This window comes from Coregonus clupeaformis, chromosome 7 (genome assembly GCF_020615455.1).
Source record: "Coregonus clupeaformis isolate EN_2021a chromosome 7, ASM2061545v1, whole genome shotgun sequence".
Taxonomy (NCBI): domain Eukaryota; kingdom Metazoa; phylum Chordata; class Actinopteri; order Salmoniformes; family Salmonidae; genus Coregonus; species Coregonus clupeaformis.
Window position 1 is genome coordinate 63,239,822 of NC_059198.1, and position 18,496 is coordinate 63,258,317.

At 43.2% G+C, this 18,496-nt stretch overlaps 1 protein-coding gene across 4 annotated transcripts in view; it reads right to left on the minus strand.

Annotated features, from left to right (window-relative positions):
- Positions 1-5,728: 5,728 nt before the first annotated feature.
- Positions 5,729-18,496, minus strand: part of LOC121555367 (rho GTPase-activating protein 44-like) — a 124,410-nt gene continuing 111,642 nt past the window's right edge. For 3 of the 4 annotated variants that reach the window (XM_045221471.1, XM_045221470.1, XM_045221469.1), the window contains 3 exons: positions 13,943-14,088; positions 12,036-12,464; positions 5,729-7,566 (listed from right to left, as the gene is read on the minus strand). In XM_045221471.1, the coding sequence (XP_045077406.1) occupies positions 7,376-7,566; positions 12,036-12,464; positions 13,943-14,088 (766 nt within the window). In that variant the 3' untranslated portion in view covers positions 5,729-7,375. Of the gene's footprint in view, positions 7,567-10,388; positions 10,447-12,035; positions 12,465-13,942; positions 14,089-18,496 lie in introns of all 4 variants that reach the window. The other variant, XR_006661204.1, reaches the window with a different exon arrangement.

Genomic DNA, 18,496 nt, shown 5'->3' on the forward strand with positions numbered 1-18,496 from the left:
TAAATGAGGAGGTTAAAGGATGTTCAGTGGTATCTGAAGCAAGGCTGTCCCCTACTGGAGAATAAACATATAACAGCAAACAGGGTATAAAAACACAAAGAGACACACACACACATACACACACACACACACACACACACACACACACAGTCACATAGAACCACACGGACTAGGTGGGGTTATTAAAAATGTAGAGTTTAATATATATATATATTTATTCTTGACATTCTGATAAGGATTGCTGTAGGCTTCACAGTACACACTGACTGTGTTCCACTTTATATGCTAAGCAGAGGAAGAGGGGTGGGCGGGGCTTAGAGTTGTGAAGGCGGGGCGTGGTGGTGGTCTTGCCGAGTGGGAGGGACAGCAGGTTTGTTTCTACACTACTTGTGAAAAGCAGAAGAAGGGAGGAGGCAGTACATCCAATGCGCAACAGCTCCCATGAAGGTGAAGATGCCCCTAGGTACAGGATACTGATCTAGGATCAGCTTCCCCTCCCCATTCCTAGCATTAACCATAAGTGGGGGAAATGTTAAACTGACCCAGTATCAGCGTCTAAGGGCAACTTCACCCTACTCCATCTCCAGGGCAACAACCATTTCTCTTTCACCCCATGACCCCCTCATCATCATGACCTCATCATCATCTTGAGCAATCAAAGCACATCAATCCATTTCCACATTTCATCTATAATATCACATTGCATTTTGTAGGTGCCCCTACAATAGTTGATAACTATATCCCTAAAAAGACAGTGATTGACGCGTCATGGATTATCAAGTCCATGACATGGTCACATTTTCCCCTCTTTCCATAATCAGAATAAACCCCAAAAACGAAATGTAAACAAGTTGATCTGTAACAGCAAAACCGACTGGCTGAACTGACATGAGGTTTGGTGTTGGTGGTTAAAACAGACTGGCTGAACTGACATGAGGTTTGGGGTTGGTGGTTAAAACAGACTGGCTGAACTGACATGAGGTTTGGGGTTGGTGGTTAAAACAGACTGGATGAACTGACATGAGGTTTGGGGTTGGTGGTTAAAACAGACTGGATGAACTGACATGAGGTTTGGGGTTGGTGGTTAAAACAGACTGGATGAACTGACATGAGGTTTGGGGTTGGTGGTTAAAACAGACTGGATGAACTGACATGAGGTTTGGTGTTGGTGGTTAAAACAGACTGGCTGAACTGACATGAGGTTTGGTGTTGGTGGTTAAAACAGACTGGCTGAACTGACATGAGGTTTGGGGTTGGTGGTTAAAACAGACTGGATGAACTGACATGAGGTTTGGGGTTGGTGGTTAAAACAGACTGGATGAACTGACATGAGGTTTGGGGTTGGTGGTTAATACATTAATATATACTTAGAAAGACACCCCTGCCCTGCATCGTCACAGAAAATGTATGAAGCCAGCACAGACAGTAAACCCTTCAGAACACAAACAATTCAATTATATGCTTATAAATTCAAAACATAAATAACCAATGTGAGGGCACTTGCAAATTGTCATACTGTATAATCACCACAACTATCAATATAACTCATTATTTATCACCAAGATCTTCATAAACATTGTAGTTTATTGAGAAGAACACACACTGACTGAGGCATACCATACAACACTGCAGGGGTATTCAATCGGGATTCACACCCCCATAGGGGTCCATGGAGGTACTGCATGGGTCCATGAAAATACATATTTTAATGTTTTTATTAATATTGCTAGCAACAACAGATTAAACTAATGTTTTATTACATACAGTACCTATAGTAGAAAATAGAAGAATGTTTTCTTTCTAATGATGTCAACTTTATTTCTCAACTCCTAATATTGAGCAAATTACACTCATTGGAGCTAATTACATTCACTGGAGTATCTGACATAGGCTTTGACAAAGCACCTGCAAGTACCAGTCAAGGCAAGTGCTGCTGGATAGGGTGGGGGTAGGTTGGGGTCTTTACTGTAGGGTAGGGTGGGGGTAGGTTGGGGTCTTTACTGTAGCTGTAGGGTAGGGTGGGGGGTAGGTTGGGATCTTTACTGTAGGGTAGGCTGGGGTAGGTTAGGGGTCTTTGCTATAGGGTAGGCTGGGGTAGGTTGGGGTGTTTACTGTAGGGTAGGTTGGGGTTGGTCTGGTCTTTATTGTAGGGTGGGGGGGTAGGTCTGGTCTTTACTGTAGGGTAGGGTAGGGTGGGGTAGGTCTGGTATTTATTGTTGGGTGGGGGGGTAGGTCTGGTCTTTACTGTAGGGTAGGGTGGGGTAGGTCTGGTCTTTATTGTAGGGTGGGGGTAGGTCTGGTCTTTACTGTAGGGTAGGTTGGGGGTAGGGTGGGGTAGGTCTGGCCTTTATTGTAGGGTGGGGGGGTAGGTCTGGTCTTTACTGTAGGGTAGGGTGGGGTAGGTCTGGTCTTTATTGTAGGGTGGGGGGTAGGTCTGGTCTTTACTGTAGGGTAGGTTGGGGGTAGGGTGGGGTAGGTCTGGCCTTTATTGTAGGGTGGGGGGGGTAGGTCTGGTCTTTACTGTAGGGTAGGGTGGGGTAGGGTGGGGTAGGTCTGGTCTTTATTGTAGGGTGGGGGGGTAGGTCTGGTCTTTACTGTAGGGTAGGGTGGGGTAGGGTGTTTTTTTTTTACTGTAGGGTAGGGTGAGGTCTTTACTGTAGGGTAGGGTAGGGTAGGTTGGGTTGGGTACTTTACTGTAGGGTAGGGTGAAGTCTTTACTGTAGGGTAGGGTGGGGTAGGGTGGGTTTTTTACTGTAGGGTAGGGTGGGGTCTTTACTGTAGGGTAGGGTGAGGTCTTTACTGTAGGGTAGGGTGGGGGTAGGTCTGGTCTGTTTTTGACTCTGAGGTTATTAAAGTAATCAACATAATTGCACTTTGATTGAGAAAATGTATGTCCTGTTGTGATGTCATACCAGCTGTCTGTGACTCTTCTCTCCCAGCAGTCCTGATGGTCGTTTAAAAGACCCAGACGAATCTCAGATAACAGGCTGAATGTTTCATTTCCAATGTTAGGCGTACACTGTGTCAAATACAACTGGGTCGTTCCACAGAAAGAGTGCCTTTTGCGCCCCTTGGATATTTTAAGTAGAAATTGTGCACCAATATTGAATATTAAAAGCCTCTTATATTAAATGAAGTGTCCTTTAATATAGACCACATGGAGAATTTAATACATTCACAATTTTGACATGTCCCTCCATCAATCCTGTGTCACTTGTAGGAAGATTTTAACCCATTTAATGGCAACATTTCTCCAAGTTTCACCATCATTGTAAAGCCTTAGTTTAATTTGTTACTTTGACAAAGTCATTTCTGAAGATTATTATTATGTGATTAGTGATTCATTTACATCTGTCCCTATGTTTTAAGGTCAAGCCTGTTACGTGAACTGAAGTCTCGTTTTAATATGGTGAAACTATTCCTTTTTAAATGTGGTCCTCTGTAGCTCAGCTGGTAGAGCACGGCGCTTGTAACGCCAAGGTAGTGGGTTCGATCCCCGGGACCACCCATACACAAAAAAAAAAATGTATGCACGCATGACTGTAAGTCGCTTTGGATAAAAGCGTCTGCTAAATGGCATATCATTAAATATTTTTGGGAAAAGAAACATTGCACATCTAATAGTCAAATCATAGAGTAAAAGCTGGTTCTCCTCTTTTTGACTATTTTCTGGTGTTTTGTGGTGGAAAACTGAGCCGGTCAAGCATAACACCATGTTACCCATAGATAGACAGGCTTGAAATGTTTTAACAATTTCAATTTGTTTAAGCTTACATTCAATTCCCCTCCCTGTTGCACACAACAAGCTTCCATTCCGCCTGTCACAAGGGGATTTATGGCTGATTTAAGAAGAAATCGTCAACCCTATTATGGTCAACCCTGTTACTTTATTTGGCACGGAATAGGCACTTACTAAAGTAATGTTTTTTATTGAACCTCTTGAGATGGGGAACATGTGTTTTCTGTGCATATCGAGTTTGTTTTGAGTAAACAGGTTAAGTGTATAAATGAATGATTGACTTTTTAAAATATGGCTTTTTTGACAGAGCATTTCTTGGTGTTTTACTCAGGGGTCCCACCAGAACAGTAATATCTTTCTTCATTCATGTTGCTGCAGCGTCACATGTCTGTTGTGTTGTTGTGTGTGAATCTGATAATAATCGTGTGCAGGGGACAAAAATAAACATCACATTATTTATCATATTATTTCTCTACACATCATAAATATATCATCACATATATTAATATATATATATATATATAATGAAAATGTGCCTTTACATTACGCTTTATCTCTTAGGTTTATACACATATTTATGTACAGTTCTTTGTATTTACACTATAGGGGCGAAGATCACAGAGCCTGAAATACAGAGCCTGGACTACGGAGCCTGAAATACAGATCCTGAACTACATAGCCTGAAATACAGAGCCTGAACTACAGAGACTGGACTACAGAGCCTGAAATCCATAGCTTGAAATACAGAGCCTGAACTACAGAGCCTGAAATACAGAGCCTGAAATACATAGCCTGAACTACAGAGCCTGAAATACACAGCCTGGACTACAGAGCCTGAACTACAGAGCCTGGACTACAGAGCCTGAAATACAGAGCCTGAAATACATAGCCTGAACTACAGAGCCTGAAATACACAGCCTGGACTACAGAGCCTGAACTACAGAGCCTGGACTACGGAGCCTGAAATACAGAGCCTGAAATACAGCGCCTGAAATACAGAGCCTGAAATACAGAGCCTGGACTACAGAGCCTGGACTACAGAGCCTGAAATACAGAGCCTGAAATACAGAGCCTGGACTACAGAGCCTGAAATACAGAGCCTGAAATACAGAGCCTGGACTACAGAGCCTGAAATACAGAGCCTGGACTACAGAGCCTGATATACAGAGCCTGGACTACAGAGCCTGAAATACAGAGCCTGGACTACAGAGCCTGAAATACAGAGCCTGGACTACAGAGCCTGAAATACAGAGCCTGGACTACAGAGCCTGAAATACAGAGCCTGAACTACAGAGCCTGAAGTTAAGAGAGAAACATATTTAGAACCTGAAGCAGGCTTTGGAACCTTTGGATCTGATTGGTTGTTTTATGAGCAGGCCAGTTTTGAGGAGGAACTTAATTGGTCCTCTGAGACTGACCCCTCTTTATCAAGCTCTAATACCCTTTTCACATTATCTTGCAAACCCAAACCGTACTGTGCTGGCTTGGATATTTTCCTTTTACATGGTTCTTTCCAGCATGGTTCCAGCAGCTTTAGTGGAGGTGTAACCAGGCCAGAACAATAAGGCTTGGTTCTGCTCAGCTCAGAAGTGTGAAAAAGGTCAAATGTCACTCCCCAGTCTGAAAGGTATGATGTCTTTCCTCAGTCTGAAAGGTATAATGTCACTCCCCAGTCTGAAAGGTATGATGTCACTCCTCAGTCCTCAGTCCTCCTCTAATGTCAATCCCCAGTTTGAAAGGTATGATGTCACTCAGTCTGAAAGGTATGATGTCACTCAGTCTGAAAGGTATGATGTCACTCCCCAATCTGAAAGGTATAATGTCACTCCCCAGTCTGAAAGGTATGATGTCACTTACCAGTCTGAAAGGTATGATGTCACTCCTCAGTCTGAAAGGTATGATGTCACTCCTCAGTCTGAAAGGTATAATATCACTCCCCAGTCTGAAAGGTATGATGTCACTGCTTCTAAGAATCCCCAGTCTGAAAGGTATGATGTCACTCCCCAGTCTGAAAGGTATGATGTCACTCCTCAGTCTGAAAGGTATGATGTCACTCCTCAGTCTGAAAGGTATGATGTCACTCCTCAGTCTGAAAGGTATAATGTCACTCCCCAGTCTGAAAGGTATGATGTCACTCCCCAGTCTGAAAGGTATGATGTCCCTCCCCAGTCTCTGTGAGCACAGCTCTGCTATTAGATCCAGAAAGGTTTTAAGCAATAAGGGGGCTTCATTTTGGGGACCCGACTCTTAAAGATATTTGATGTGCATCATTATTGTCTAATGATACAGTTTGATAGTTTAAAACCCTTCTGATAACAACAACAATGCACTCTGAGTTCTATTCCAAAGACATTCTAATACTGTGCTGGTGAAAATATGTGCATGAATTCATCTTTAATCCTGTACAAATAAATTATTGCTACTTATAAAGCAATCCTACAGATGTCTCTTAACTGTGTATCAATGCAGATATTTGTGTTGGCCTATAGGACTATGTGTACGTGGGGGAGAGGTGGGAAGAACAGGGACTGGGGGGCAGGGGTGACACAGAATCAGGGCTGGGGTCCATTCCATTTCAATTCAGTCATACAGAAAGTAAACAGTTTACTTCCTGAACTGACTGAATTGAAATGGAATCGACCCAAACCCTGCCCAGAATAGGGTTAGTTATGCATTTCATGCTGCATTCTTCAATAGACTCTGTTCATCATCATCTCTATAGTGTGCAGAAAACTAGGACTAATAACTCTCTCATCATATTACCCTGTTAGGAATACAGTACACTACACACACTGACCCTGAAGCCCACTTTACCCACATATCTACACAACCAGTCAGACCCACTTTATCCACATATCTACACAACCAGTCAGACCCACTTTACCCACACATCTACACAACCAGTCAGACCCACTTTACCCACACATCTACACAACCAGTCAGACCCACTTTACCCACACATCTACACGACCAGTCAGACCCACTTTACCCACACATCTACACAACCAGTCAGGTTACGAGTTTCCTTCATTTAGGGTCAGGCCAAACTGTTTGTGAGTATGCGATGCATGTATTGCAATTTGAGTGCAGGCTTTTCATATAAGGAAAAAAAACAAAAACGTAAAAAGTCAAAAGAAATACTGATCACAAAAAAATACGGTAGTATCCACAAAGCAAAAATAAAATATAATACTGAACATGGCATTAATACTCCTCCATATAATCCATATGTCTTCTTCCCTCCAAAGGCAACTGGTCCTCCTCTATATGGCATGTGGTGCGTTATTGAGTTTACATTACTATTTGCGTAGTATTTCTAAGAGATTAGTTTTGCTTGCAGCCTGTAGGTATAGCACAATGTGAGGGGGGGGTTCAGTTCTGGAGTTCCAGGTGAAAGGTCAGGTGAGCATTGCGGTGTAGAAGAAGAAGCCATGTTGTTTGTGTGTTTGTTTGTTTTGTCTGGGAGCATCGTGGCAGTGCGGTGTGAGCGAGCGTTACAGTCTTACAGTATGTACAGCTAGCTAGCTGTATGTTGGAGCGCCATGGTGCCAGCCTTGCCTTGCCTTCCCGGGCACGTCCGAGTTCTGGGCGAGCTCTGATGATGTCACATCATAGGGCTGTCTCAGGGTAATGATGTCATAAGGTGGTGTCCTGGGGTTCGTCCTCCTCAGGCACGGCGTAGGGGTCGTGGTCGGGGTTATCGTCTCCCCCTGGGGGAGGAGAGTATGTCACCGCTCCGTAGCGCCTGCAGGGGGCAGCACCGCTGAACTCATCGATGAGGCTGTCCAGGTTCACATTGATGGAGGGGATTTCATAATTGAAGTAATCTAATGATGGCATGGTTAGCGGGTTGGCATGGTTGGCGTGGCGACAGAGGTGGAAAGTGATTATTATGGTGTCATGGCGGAGGTGGTGGTGGTGGTGGTGAAGAGAAGCATGAAGAGGAGGAAGAGGAGGAAGAGGGAGAGGAAGAGGAAAAGGAGGAGGAGGAGGAGGAGGAAGGGTAGGAGGAGGAGGAGGAAGAGGAGGAGGAGGAAGATGAGGAGGAGGAGGAGGAGGAGGAAGATGAGGAGGAGGAGGAGGAGGAGGAGGAGGAGGAGGAGGAGGAGGAGGAGGAGGAGGAAGAAGGCGTATGGTAATGATGGTGGTGATGATGGTGGTGATGATGGTGTGTAAAAAAGGAAGAAAGCAGAAAGGAAATTCAGTTTTTTGAGTGAAAAAACTGCATTGTGTTGTTGTTGTTTGAAGAAAGCAGCAGCAGGTAAGTATACTATGTTGGTCTCTGACACATTCTACACAGGGAGGTAGTCATACTGTGTTACTGGTCTAGTAGTAATAACACCAGAGACCTCTGGAGAAGCTAGGTCTATAACAGGGAGGTAGTCATACTGTGCTACTGGGCTAGTTGGAATAACACCAGAGACCCCTGGAGAAGCTAGGTCTATAACAGGACACAGGTCCTTTGTGCTGCTGCCCAAAAAACACGTTTCCAAAATTATTTCACAATGACACAAAACGTTAAACACGTTTACAACAATGACCAGATTACTGTATTGACCACAGAGGCAACAAGATGTGTGTGGATTGAAACTCTGTGAAAGATGGGCACCAAAGACATCGAGCTTGAATTAACAACGGGAAGAATCTCTACGTGTGTGTCCTAAATTACACCTTATTCCCTATGTAGTGCATTACTTTTGACCAGAGCCCTATATAGGGAACAGGGTGCCATTTGGGACACACAATATTATGAGGGAGGGAGGGAATTAGTCTACTTGTTTGGTAATTTGCTGAGGTATTGTTGCAGCTGCTGGACAGCAATAATACCCAGAGAATGATGACCGTCTTCCACTGTGTCAGAATGAGATGGAGCAGGAGGCGATGCTGTCAGAGAGAAAGCAGTAAAACAGATGGAGCACTGAGGAGGAGGCGATGCTGTCAGAGGGAGAGCAGTAAAACAGATGGAGCACTGAGCAGGAGGCGATGCTGTCAGAGGGAGAGCAGTAAAACAGATGGAGCACTGAGCAGGAGGCGATGCTGTCAGAGGGAGAGCAGTAAAACAGATGGAGCACTGTGTAGGAGGCGATACTGTCAGAGAGAGAGCAGTAAAACAGATGGAGCACTGAACAGGAGGCGATGCTGTCAGAAAGAAAGCAGTAAAACAGATGGAGCACTGAGCAGGAGGCGATGCTGTCAGAGGGAGAGCAGTAAAACAGATGGAGCACTGAGCAGGAGGCGATGCTGTCAGAGGGAGAGCAGTAAAACAGATGGAGCACTGAGCAGGAGGCGATGCTGTCAGTGGGAAAGCAGTAAAACAGATGGAGCACTGAGCAGGAGGCGATGCTGTCAGAGGGAGAGCAGTAAAACAGATGGAGCACTGTGCAGGAGGCGATGCTGTCAGAGAGAGAGCAGTAAAACAGATGGAGCACTGAACAGGAGGCGATGCTGTCAGAGAGAAAGCAGTAAAACAGATGGAGCACTGAGCAGGAGGCGATGCTGTCAGAGGGAGAGCAGTAAAACAGATGGAGCACTGAGCAGGAGGCGATGCTGTCAGAGGGAGAGCAGTAAAACAGATGGAGCACTGAGCAGGAGGCAATGCTGTCAGTGGGAAAGCAGTAAAACAGATGGAGCACTGAGCAGGAGGCGATGCTGTCAGTGGGAAAGCAGTAAAACAGATGGAGCACTGAGCAGGAGGCGATGCTGTCAGAGGGAGAGCAGTAAAACAGATGGAGCACTGAGCAGGAGGCGATGCTGTCAGTGGGAAAGCGGTAAAACAGATGGAGCACTGAGCAGGAGGCGATGCTGTCAGAGGGAAAGCAGTAAAACAATGGGTCTGTCCTGAAGCCATGGGTCTGGGATGGGGGTCACCTGGGGGTCACCTGGGGGTTACCTGTGAGCCCACACACCTGTCCTGTAGCAGGGGCGATGTTTGTTGGCATGGGGATGGTGAAAAAGGGGCAAAGCGTTAAAGATGGACCTTCGGAGGAAGTGGCGGCATCTGCAATGGTGAGCGCTGCAGTGTACGTGGTGCGCTCTGGGAAGTCTGTAAGCCATGCATACAGTACGTACAGTCTGAACAACAGCATGCCGGCTACAGTAACACCAACAGAATGGGACAATTAGCTAGCGTTAGCATGGCTGATACAGTAACACCAACAGAATGGGACAGCTAGCTAGCGTTAGCATGGCTGATACAGTAACACCAACAGAATGGGACAGCTAGCTAGCGTTAGCATGGCTGATACAGTAACACCAACAGGGTGGGGCAGCTAGCTAGCATTTGAATGGCTGATAATGCAACACCAACAGAATGGGACAGCTAGCTAGCATTAGCATGGTTGATACTGTAACACCAACAGAATGGGGCAGCTAGCTAGCGTTAGCATGGCTAATACTGTAACACTAACAGAATGGGGCAGCTAGCTAGCGTTGGCATGGCTGATACTGTAACACCAACAGAATGGGGAAATTACCTAGCGTTAGCATGGATGGCTGATAGCTAGCTGTTTAGCTAACAGGTACAGGATGTATGTTTGAAGCAGGCTGCAGGAGAACCCAGAGGCAGCCACAGCACTGGGCGAGGCGGGCGTAGCGGTGAGCGATGGAGCGTAGTATGATAACGTTGCGGGCGGGGTCAGATCTGGCTTACCCTAAAAGTCCCCCTCACACTTAGCCCACACCACACTGACTCCCCAGGCCTCACACGGCTGGTACACAACATAGTAGCAGGTAGAGCAGAGCAGGGGAACAAGAGAATCATGAATAGAACACAGGGACACAGAGAGAATGACTGGTACTGATACTGATACTGATACTGATACTGACAGATAGAACAGAGAACCTCATAGAATATTACAAATAGATTTCTATGGAACACCTCAGATCATAATTATGACATCAGACAAGAAGTTAGCCTATCTGAGTGACCACTTCTTCAATAAGGCTTGTTTCTGCTCTCTTGCCAACTCCTTATGGAATCGCTTGACAATGTGCAATGGGGTTGGCAAGAGCACAAACAGGTCTGGGACCAGCCTAGAATAAGCCATGTTTGTCCTGAGAGAGTGGACTTGTTGTTGAAGTAAGCATAGAATGACTAGAACAGACATTCCCTTTTCAAGTCAACATTCCATGATGAGTGGAACAATGTCGGCTATATTCATGGATTGCACGTTGCGTCCCAATTTCGTTAGGAAGATTCTCTTGAGCCCTGGTGCCCGACTAAAGGTTTTACTCAATGCATTGTCAATGGGCGCTGATGAAGATTTAGTCTAAAGTCCATTATACTGGCTTGGAAACCCAATGATATTTCAAAAGGAGACAAGCTATTAGTAGAAAAACCATTTCTTATCATTGTGATGTAGCCAGATTGAAGATTGAGGGACAGTCCTGGATTTTAGCTAGCTAACGTTAGCATTGCTAGAAATGTTTGACGAACTTTGATAGCTAATGGCAATATTATCATCTCTCCAAAGTGAATTTGATGACATCATAATGATGGCAAAGTTGTTTCCTACTAATTATGTGATGACTTGAGCAATGTCGTCATATTTCCAGGCCACTATAGTGTAATCTATAGTGTACTTTCGACGAAACAGTCATTAGCCTCCATTCAGAATGACTGGGCATCACTCCACTTTCAAGCACCACAATGGCTGAGGCGTTCATAGAACGTTCATAACAACGCACAGCACAACGCGACCAAGTGACGTAGGTGCAACCCCTGAGCTGAATGTACCCATGAGTACACTGTCAAATTGCCGTGGTCTGAGGGGGTTTGTCTGTTCTAGTCATTCTATTTCTATGCGTGTAGCCTGGGACCTACCTAGCTCTGGCGTACTGTATGAGGGATAAACAGAGAGGAAGCACATGATGAATCTAATGGAAACTTCCATACAAGCAGGACATCGCTATGCTTCCCTGATGTTTCCTCACAATACTTAGAAACATCAGCACATAACACAAGCAATGGATACATACTGTGGTTTCCTCTCTACAATGTGCAACAAAATCCTAATATTTACAGCATATTGTTCTTCTCAGACGACTGCGTCTGTCTGTCTAAATAAAGGCCACCGTTATTCAATAATACATTATTTTATAGAATGGGTGAGTCAGTAGCGATAGGATCCTGATTTCCCTAGTCCTACTAGCTACACCTGTCCACCGTCTCCATTGGACAGTGCTACAGCCAGTCTGAGAGTGGGACGCGGCTGCATCGTCCCTGACCCCAGCTGTGGTGGTTGGGGCGGGGGTGGTGTTGTCGTTGCCGTGGTTACGTGATCATCATGTTGTTTACCTGTGGACATGCTCTCCCCGGGGGACAGTCTGTCCAGGATGCCCTGCTCCAGGGACCCAGGGCCGACAGGGTTGGCCCCCGGCGGAGGGACGGTGGGCGGCTGAGGAGGGGGCAGGCTGGGCCTCTGGCGGGGCTTAGGGGTGGGCCGAGACTTGCCCAGCGTGCCGGTCAGAGAAGGGGGGGAGGACAGGGACCCCAGGGACCCCAGGGAGCCACAGAGAGGGGTCTGACCGGGGGAGGAGGCCCCTAGTCCTCCAGGGGCCTGTGGGGGACCGGCCAGTCCATAGGGGGAGGGGGTGCTGGGAGGGGTGGGGGACAGGCTGACCGGCGACGGCTGACCTGTGGACTGGTCCGAAATCCCACCAGAACCACCCGACTGGCCGTATCCAGCTGGAACCTTTGGAGGGACAGGGGCCAGCTTCTTAGAGCCTGGAGACAGAGAAGAAGAGAGTTAACATTAACATGAATATCTAAAGTAAATTAACACATCAAAAACTAAGCCTACCTTTATACCAGGGGTTGGAACTGGTTCAGGGAACACAGCCGAAAACCGGAAAACAACGAAATTATTAGAGGAACAGAACCCAAACCGAAAACAAAAGTGACCTATACTGTTCCGGAACAGAACCGGTATTTCAAAAGCATGGGAACCGGTTAATAAAGTTTTTTTACATTCCGGGCATTTTTTCCCAGTCCCACAAAAATCGCAACAAAGCGCCTATGCAAAGACCTCACTCTGTCACTCAGAAACTTATTCCAGCTTCTGCCTGCCAGCTAGGAATCTCTGCCAGTGGGTGTGCGTGTGTAGGCTACCTGCCCCTCCCCCTCTGAAGCATAGGTTACTGTAGCCCCTCCCCCTCTGAAGCATAGGTTACTGTAGCCTACTGACCATGTTACAAGTGTAATTCAGAAATTAAGGAGAGATGTTTAATTAGAGAAGAATGGATTTACTTTTTCAATTCTAGTTAAGGATACTATAGTTTTCACGTTTCACATTGGATTTATTAACCGCAAAAAGGTAAGATGTGTTTTTTATTCTAGTGCTGCTCTGCACAAACAAGCTTGTTAGCTAGATAGCTAAAGTTTGCTCTGTTCCAACGTTAAACCAACTCTGAAGTTCAAAGACATTCAAAGTTCTTCCATAGAAGCCTCTCCTCTGTCTGCATAATTATGTGAGCCCAATTCAGATAATGCATGTCATAACAAGATGGCCAGCGCTTCAAAGTAAGCTTCCTCCATCATCTCTCGCTCTCTCCTCACCCTCAACATTTCAGTTGCATCTTGCGCCCTACACTGTGACTGGCACAGTGTGTGTGTTTGTCTTTCATTATGATTAAAACATGCTGTTACGGCAAAATACAATTTGCTCTTAACGACTTTCCTATACAGATTAAATCGCTTACTCGCTCTACAGCAAGCTTCTCTATCTGCACTGATTGGTGAAGTAATTTAATGTTGAGCTAAATGTAAAAAGGAACAGAAATTAACAAAATAAACCGTTACTTTTTTTTAGTTCGAAGCAGTTCAGAACTTTATTTTGCTGGTCAGAACAGTGGAACGGAACAAAAAATGGTTCTGTTCAGAACAAAACGATTGGAAAATAATTTTGGTTCCAACCCCAGCTTTATACAATAAAACAAATTAATATCAACATTTTGATAAGAAACAAATTAGATTAGACATGTATATTACATTAAGTATCTGTTTTCTGGATCCAGATTAAGCCTACTCCTGGCCAAAAAAAATCATGCTGAATGGAGAATCTCCATGGAACGTGTTTAGGGCTTAATCCAAGAACAGACTTAATCTGGATCCTTCAAAAAAAAAAAAAAAACATAAATTTGCTGTATAGGTAAAACGAAAAGAATCCAAAGATATTGATCCGACTGTGATGTTGAACCGCTGACCTTTGCGCAAGGTGTGTGGGCTGTGTTCTGTGGAGTGGGGCGACTGGCTGCAGCTCTGCTGGCCAACACCAGGGGGCACCATCGGACCTGCCACCTGCACCCCCTTGTGACCAATCACTGGAGAGCTCTCCTTACTCCTTAGTGTACTGGTGAAGGAGAGAGGATGTTAGTGTTCTGCTGTGTCTGCTGTCAAACTACATCGTAGCATAATCGCTACATAAATGTCCTTCTTCTTCATTTATTTGACCTTTATTTTAACAGGGACCATTGAGACCAAGGTCTCTTTCACAAGGGAGCCGTTCTTAACTGTCATCATCATCATCATCATCATCATCATCATCATCATATAACCATAATCAATGTCAGTGGTCTCCAACCTACTAAATAGTATCTGGATCGTTGTGTTGCTGCAGTTACTGACTGGTAATTATAATAATAGCTAGCTCCCATCATATCAGGCCTTCCACACCTATATAGGGTCACTAGAGAGTGTGTACTTTAGAGGGTATAGGAGTCACTAGAGAGTGTGTACTTCAGAGGGTATAGAGGTCACTAGAGGCTGCCAGTGTGAACAGTATAGGGGTCACTAGAGACCGTCAGTGTGAACAGTATAGGGGTGTGTGTGAATGAGGAGTCATGGAGGGGGAAGGGAACGTCCAGGCTGCTTCTGAAACACTGACATAGTCTACGTCCCAAATGGCACCCTATTCACAATATAGTGCACTACTTTTGACCTGAGCTCTATGACCCTTGTCCAAAGTAGTGCACTGTTTAGGGAATAGGGTGCCATTTGAGACTATGACATCTATATAATTGGTATAATGGCTCCTGATGCCCTGCCATGTCTAGTGGTGTTGACTCTACTGGAACACTGGACACTGGACACTGGACACTGGACACTGATAAATAGTCAATTAATGGTTACCCAAATTATCTGCACTGACCCTATCTTGCACTGACATGATGCACACTCACTAGACTATATATACACACTCACACTCTCCATTGACACTCCCACACAAAACCCACACACATTCACATACACTACATATGCACACACACACACATACTGACACAACACAAACACACATACACACACACACTATTACACTCATCACATGCTGCTGCTACTCTGTTCTTTATTTTACTCTTATTATTATCTATCCTGATGCCTAGTCACTTTACCCAGCCTTCATGTACATAGCTACCTCAAATACATCAAATACCTTATTATTATCTATCCTGATGCCTAGTCACTTTACCCTGCCTTCATGTACATAGCTACCTCAAATACATCAAATACCTTATTATTATCTATCCTGATGCCCAGTCACTTTACCCTGCCTTCATGTACATATCTACCTCAAATACCTTATTATTATCTATCCTGATGCCTAGTCACTTTACCCTGCCTTCATGTACATAGCTACCTCAAATACCTTATTATTATCTATCCTGATGCCTAGTCACTTTACCCTGCCTTCATGTACATAGCTACCTCAAATACCTTATTATTATCTATCCTGATGCCCAGTCACTTTACCCTGTCTTCATGTACATATCTACCTCAAATACCTGGTACCTCTGCACATCGATCTGGTACTGATACTTCATCATAAACTCTGCATTGTTGGGAAAGGGCTCGTAAGTAAGCATTTCATGGTAAAGTCTACACCAGTTGTATTCTGCACATGTGACAAATACAATTTGATTTGATTTGATTTTGGAGACTGGAGAGAAACTGCCAGAAACAGAGAAGGGGGAAATACAAGTCAACAGCCAGGTTAGTCTACCTGCTATACAGAAGATGACAAAGTCTTGAAATAGTCATGTTATAGAATAGTGTTATTATTAAATAGTCCTGTTATAGAATAGTGTTATTATTAAATAGTCCTGTTATAGAATAGTGCTATTATGAAATAGTCATGTTATAGAATAATTATATTATTAAATAGTATTTTATAGAATAGTGCTATTATTAAATAGTCCTGTTATAGAATAGTGATATTATGAAATAGTAATGTTATAGAATAGTTATATAATTAAACAGTATTTTATAGAATAGTGCTATTATTAAATAGTCCTGTTATAGAATCGTGCTATTATTAAATAGTATTTTTATAGAATAGTGCTATTATGAAATAGTCCTGTTATAGAATAGTGCTATTATTAAACAGTATTTTTATAGAATAGTGATATTATGAAATAGTCCTGTTATAGAATAATGCTATTATGAAGTAGTCCTGTTTTAGAATAGTGCTATTATGAAATAGTCATGTTATAGAATAGTACTATTATTAAATAGTCCTGTTATAGAATAGTGCTATTATTAAACAGTATTTTTATAGAATAGTGCTATTATGAAATAGTCCTGTTATAGAATAGTGCTATTATGAAATAGTCATGTTATAGAATAGTTATATTATTAAATAGTATTTTTATAGAATAGTTCTATTATGAAATAGTCCTGTTATAGAATAGTGCTGTTATTAAATAGTATTTTTACAGAATAGTTCTATTATGAAATAGTCCTGTTATAGAATAGTGCTATTATGAAATAGTATTTTTATAGAATAGTGCTATTATGAAATAGTCCTGTTACAGAATAGTTATATTATTAAATAGTATTTTTTTAAATAATAGTTATATTATGAAATAGTGCTGTTATAGAATAATGCTATTATGAAGTAGTCCTGTTTTAGAATAGTGCTATTATGAAATAGTCATGTTATAGAATAGTACTATTATTAAATAGTCCTGTTATAGAATAGTGCTATTATTAAACAGTATTTTTATAGAATAGTCCTATTATGAAATAGTCCTGTTATAGAATAGTGCTATTATTAAATAGTCCTGTTACAGAATAGTTATATTATTAAATAGTATTTTTTTATAATAGTGCTATTATTAAATAGTGCTGTTATAGAATAGTTGTGTTAAATTGTGAAATTCATTCAACCACAGTGGTTCTAGCTGAGAGTCTTGAAATATAATCTGTTGTGCAATATAGTCCTGTTATAGGTGTGCTGCTGTATTTGGAGGACAGGATGGTGACTGTGGATTGCTGAGCCTGAACTCCCCATTCCCAGGTCATTGGATGGTAACTGTGGATTGCTGAGCCTGAACTCCCCATTCCCAGGTCATTGGATGGTGACTGTGGATTGCTGAGCCTGAACTCCCCATTCCCAGGTTATTGGATGGTGACTGTGGATCACAAGAGACATCACTTGAGCACAAGATTTGGGTCTTCTATTCCCCAGAAATAAGTCCTGAGCTGTGTTCGAATACTCATACTAACCGCACTAACCATACTATTTGTGACGTAAATTGAGTATGTAGTATGCTTATTGGTCATAGTATGGATACAGTAGTTAGTATGCCCATTATGCAATTCTTCAGAAAATGGACGTGGCTTCACAACGCTATCAGATTTGAAGAAAATGGCGGAAAATATGCAGCTGAAGTCCGACGAGAGCGGATACAAATTCATTGCTTTAACTAATTATGACAAATGTTAAGAAAATGTTGAGGAATTAAATAAAGTAATGACTTTTCAAATAAGTTACGTTACACGTTATGTTGGCTGACAATTTGTTAGCTACGCTATCCTTACGAACCGCATAGCATTACAGCAGTATGTACCGGTATGTTAGCTAGTTACCTAACGTTAGTTGGCTACTAATACATTAAACTTGCCAGGCAGTATATTAACTATATGCTATCTAACTAACTACCCAACGTTTATTGATTTGATTATTCACGTCATTCTTAGCTATGTGGTATAGTCATTGTGCGTTCTCAATGGACATTGTTAATTCTGGTTTCATAGCACTCTCTTCTGAGTGTGCCAGAGCGCAGAATAACTGATGGATTTATGAACACTCAACACCCGTTGAACATTGGCAAAACAATTGTCATTAAATTGTTGCCAGCAGCACAGTTACAGTCACCAACGCTCTGGATAACATATAAACAGCCTAACCAGCTCTGCTAGGGCGAGTAAAATGGTCAGAGTGAGGTGTTCTCTTATTTGTGTCTGGAAGTAGCTAGCAAGCTAGCCAACGTTAGCTTGGCTGCTTGACTGCCGTTGTGAGGTCAGAAGGCTCGGATCAACCCTACTCCTCGTCAGAGCATCCAGTGTGACAACGTTCTGGATTTGCGCACTCTGAGCGCACTCTGGCACTCCAGATTGAATTTACGAACACACCCGAAATCGTAAAATGTCTAACTAGTCATTTGTTATGCTAACAAGCTAGCAAGAGGTTGCATAGCAACAGCATCAACTTCCGGTAAACAGGTGAAGCGCTAGTACGCTCAACTGAAAGGATACCGTTCGTTTACAGTATACTAACATGAACTAATAGTATATAGTATGTAGTATATACTCATTAAGTATGTAGTATACATTATGTTAGTATGGGTATTCGAACACAGCTCTGGTCTTCTGATTGACTTCCTGGTCTTATGATTTACTTCCTGATTTTCTGATTGACTTCCTAATCTTCTGATTGACTTCCTGATCTTCTGATTGACTTCCTGGTCTTGTGATTTACT